Raw genomic sequence first — 4,868 nt, forward strand, 5'->3', positions numbered from 1 at the left:
AATAGAGTCTTTAAACACTTCAGATGTTAAGTTATTCGTTGTCAAAGTGGCACCAAAATGAATGGCAGTCAATGGACTGCTAATGGCGGGTGATGGCTTGGTAGCATCAAAATAGCGCCATAGAGAGCTTTGCTTAGAGAGGACGGGCTTACCCCCTTGAGCACCACTCTATTTTTTTCATTGGCGCGCAGCAAAGCAGAAACAGGAAGCATGGACGGGTTTGCGGACGACCGGATGCCAGAACTCTCAGAGGGACTGCAGGCCTCTCTTGTGAACTCACTGGGTTAAGATGAGTTTTTTTAAGGTGAATAAAAAGGCTGGATCCGAGGTCATCGGATCAAATCTTTACTGTCGTCTTATACAACACACAGAACCTCTCACAAATCATGAAACAGGAGAACAAATGTGCATACACATTAGGCTTGCATAATTAATTCTTATAAAATTGCAATCTTGATTTAATTTTTAAATCACTTTGATTTTTATGACTTTGATTCTCATTTAATTTTACGAGCAGCCTGCTTCACAAACGCTACTACTTTCTTCAGTGAGTTTTAAACAGACTGTATAAAAAAATTTTTATACAGTCTAAGTGCTCCCAAGCTCTGCAATGCTCTCCATTTTCTGCGCTGAGGCCTCTATGTTTACAGGTTTGTGGCGATGCGCAATGTCCTATAGGTGCCAACAAAAATCTATGTTTGGTACTGTCAATTTGTTTTGTTTTCTCATGGTTCATGTGTGCAATACACATTACACTTTGTGAGAAAAGAATCGCTGCAGAATATCAACTCTAAGCTAAAAAAAATGGTGATTCATATTTTGCCCTGAATTATGCAGACCTAATACACACACGCTAAACCTCAAGCTCTTAGGGGAAAGGTGCAGGTCGATGAGGTAACTAGGTGCCACTGTTACTATGCACCCTGTAACCCTCCTGGGACCCTCTGCAAAAACTGCAATGTGTGTTGTGTGTGTTAGAGACTGCAGGGCTATATTTAGGAGCCGGACCAAAGACCTATGACATGCTTCTTAAGCAGGTCCGGCTCTAGACTTTTGGGGGCCTTAAGCAGGATTTGGTTTAGGTGTGGTTTTCAAATATAAAATACTATTTAGTATTGCTAGGTTTAATACTTAATTGTTATTATTTACTGAGAAATGTGCACCAATATTGCCCAGTATGCCCAGCTAATCAACATGTTTCAATTAATAATTGAATCAATGGTCAACGTCAATCCATTGCTTTCCATCTTCCAGCATTAGTCGACTTGTAACTAAACCTTGAATGAGAGACTGGATATTCATTGTCATGTTTTAAAAGGATGTGTGCCTATGAAGAGTGCCGTCCCAAGTGTAACTATGTAGTCTGCACTGGTCCCCAAAGAGGTTGCTGCTGGAAAGCTTGTTTCATTTTGTGTAAACATTTTGTGCGCGTGTTCATGCGCAATGTCGTTATCTTTTCTGAGCTCCAGTTTATGAACCCCTTGGCCCATTATCAAACTTAATAAATAACATCAGCTATATTTCACTCGTACTTTTGTCAGGCAGAGTCACAGAAAACTGGAAATGGCTACAAGCGAGAAAAACACCGTCTTGCTTGGGGCGGCTGTGGCAGCAGCGGTCCCCTGCCAATCGGAATCGAAAGGTTGGTATCTTGTCCTGCAGTCGCATGTTGAAGTAGGCAAGACACTGAAGCCACCCCCGATGCCGCATCGGAGAGTGACTGTGGGTGAGTGTTTTCTGATGAGCAGGTGGCACCTTGTACGGCAGTGTGTGAATGGTCCTGTACTATGTAAAACCGGTTTGAGTAGTCGTTAAGACTAGAAAAGTGCTAGAAAAAAAACAGTCCATTGACATCCAACTTTGAGATGAGAGAAAACAATAGGGCTGGGTGATAAAAATCAGATATCGCGATATTCTTGTCCCAATACCTCAATGTCAATATTGTGGCGATGACAATTGGTGCTTTAACAAAGTATATTCACAAAGAGATTTAAGATGAATAATCATTAATAATGTGGATACAATGACTTAAGTGGGTAAAGGCAAATAACAGAACAGTAAGTTCAGAAAATGACATCACTTTACTGTAAGGCAGCCTTTCAAACCAGAAACACTTAAGCCATTTACAATATTACAATTTCCAAAATCTAAGACGGTATCTAGTCTGATATCACAATATCAATATATTGCCTATTTTTTGACCAGACAGTTCTTCTTCACTCACATCGAAGTTGTAAACATTGAAACATGAGGGAGATGCGGGGCCCTTGTGTAATTTGCGGGGGGTTTATGCAATTTGTGTAGTGAGATTACTGGCCAACCGCTTCCATTTCAAGCTCTCTTGTGGGACATTCCAGTGCTCTTGGGTGCCTTCTGGGTGCCTTCTTGGACCTGAACAGCCGCTTAGTTTGCTTTTGCGTCGAGCTGGCTCCGTAAGCACAACTGAAGCAAACAGAGGAAGCGAAGAAAGGAAATAAAGAACTTTCATCCTTGTGGCTTATTCCATATACTGCATGTTTCCGAACTTATTATGACGTGTGGGAGTGACACTTAATTTCTCCATCTCATGATAAAACAAAGTCTGTAATGTTTCAATAATATACATAGTGTACAAACTACAAAGCCATTACAATAATGCCTCAAACATGAATCATTCATTAGAGCTGGTTAAAATGAAAGAAATTAAGTTCAAATTAAGACTTCTTGGCATGCGGATGTACAGGAAAAATCATTTTGGCAGCCCTTAGAGATTTAATGAACTCAGAGAGTGAGTCACTTTTGGATGAGATAGTTTGTATCACAATTATTGGCAATTTGGCATATTTAAATATTAATAGGCATATTATCTACAGTACCCTGCAAGTGTGTGCTATTTTCTGCATACTGTGAATGCCAACTGTTGTTTATTGTACACTTACTTTAACAGCCTGCATCAAAGTGTGACAGCAGTGGGAGAGCGGTGAAAGAAAGATGGCCAACATCAGGTATTATTGGGGCCAGAATTGTGTATTTGTACCTATTCTGCTTACCCATAATCACAGCAACTTAAACAGCAATCAATTGGATACAACAAGTGCTTGCAAAGTCTGAATCAATAATCTTACAGTTCAAATGATGTGTGGCTTTTAAAAGTGTTTATCTCTTTTGACAGCCCCTGCAGGGTTTCAAGAGATCTACTGTAAGACATCTACAGGCTTGAGGTCAAGTTGCTGAAGACAAACATCCATGAGTGGCTCAAGGAGCCATTCAAAGCAATCTTCAAAGTCTTGTGTATATGGGTATTTATGAGTAGCCAATGCAGTTTGCTGTTACAACGTCACATAAACACAACAAACTAGGACGAAATGATACAAACGGGAAGATAAATCACAGACAACCGTCAAAGAATCAATGACTGGCCTTACAGCATCAAATGCAATGTACTCTTTACAAGTATCTATAGGTCACTGACACAAGAAATTGACATTTTGACAGCAGAACGTGGACAGAAGAATTATCAAAATAGCCCCTAATACCAAAGACGTTGCGAAACCGCTATGAAGTGCTGTTCGAGTGGACTGCAATCTCGGTAGGAGCTGAGCACAGTTGACGCTGTCAGCCAACCTGAAAGCTAACGTTGGCTAACCTTTGCAAAGCAGATATAAAGCAGACTGAATAGCTCCAACAGCTGTCCCCAACCTAACTGATAGGACTGCTTACCCACTAATGCTAGTGGAAATCTGTGACTACAACTCTCCAGAGGGATGCCTCCGTGCTGCTAACGTTACACCTAGTCCAGTTACTGGCGCGTTCAACTCAACCAACGTTAGCTAGCCGGCTACTAGCTAGCTTGGTTAGCTTGTAAGTTTATAACATCGATATAGGTTACGTTTATCTTTCAAATAGCTAACTATCTTGTTTTAAGCAGATAATTCTCCAGTCACTATGAGCCAGTGACATGTCCTGTCCAGTAGCGCTGGAGAGTAATGCACCCCCCGCTTTGACAGCTCACGTTGGGCTCGGTGTATAGCTATAGCATTGGAGCCGCTAAGTTTAGCTAGTTAAATGGGCGAGCCACTGTTTCCCACTAAGTTGCAATTAGCTTCTCCTAACTCGTTCTTTTAATGAATGCTTGGTGAAACGCTAGTTTCTCTTACCTCGCTATCCACTACATCGTGGTATGCGGGCGGGGGGTCAAACCCTCCCGTCCCAGTCCTCCCGCTGTTTTCCCCGTCTCCAGTGGAGCCCACGCCGGGGGCAGGCCCACTCTCCATCGGTTCATATCCATAGCCGAGTCCGGGGCTTTCGTTTGTCAGGAGCGCCACTGCCTCGTTGATGTCGTTCTTTGCCAGCCGAAGCGCTTTCCGTATCACGTCGGGGTCTGGGAAGCCCATGCACAGGAGCGTCGTTATGTGCTGCTCCTCTTCGGTCTCCATTTTTGGGATGTCTCTGCCTCTCTGACTAATACTAACGGAGTGTTCGGCACAGCCCTGTAGCTGTGCACGCCGCCATGTTTACAGTCCTCTGCTGCTAGCCTGTCACGATCTGGCTTCCCCCACAACAGCGCCAACACAGGTGTTATGCCGAGTTCTGCCAGCCAAGAACTGCATGCTTCTCGCGGGAGCGCGCACAGCGAAAACTTTGTAACAATTTCTAAGATGAATTACTGTTCGACAGTATATTTTTTCTGTCGGGGGAATCAGTGAAATATGAAAGCATATTTTTGCCAGGAAAAATGAAAAAGAAAAAGTTTGCCTAATAAAAAATGAAAAATATAGAGAGCCTATCAGACTGTACCATGTCATCATTTATGAATATATATACACTACAAAAAAGTCAAAAGTTTGGGGTCATTTACAAATTTCCATGCCACTCCATTATAGACAGAA

General features: G+C 42.3%; 1 protein-coding gene across 5 annotated transcripts in view; it reads right to left on the reverse strand.

Annotated features, from left to right (window-relative positions):
* The window catches only part of usp24 (ubiquitin specific peptidase 24), a 45,589-nt gene extending 41,027 nt beyond the window's left edge, over positions 1 to 4,562 (reverse strand). For 3 of the 5 annotated variants that reach the window (XM_032525176.1, XM_032525173.1, XM_032525172.1), the window contains exon 1: positions 4,137 to 4,562. In XM_032525176.1, coding sequence (XP_032381067.1) covers positions 4,137 to 4,415 — 279 coding nt within the window. In that variant the 5' untranslated portion in view covers positions 4,416 to 4,562. The remainder of the gene's footprint in view (positions 1 to 4,136) is intronic. The other 2 variants (XM_032525175.1, XM_032525174.1) reach the window with 1 other exon arrangement.
* Positions 4,563 to 4,868: the final 306 nt, after the last annotated feature.

This window comes from Etheostoma spectabile, chromosome 9 (assembly GCF_008692095.1).
Source record: "Etheostoma spectabile isolate EspeVRDwgs_2016 chromosome 9, UIUC_Espe_1.0, whole genome shotgun sequence".
Taxonomy (NCBI): domain Eukaryota; kingdom Metazoa; phylum Chordata; class Actinopteri; order Perciformes; family Percidae; genus Etheostoma; species Etheostoma spectabile.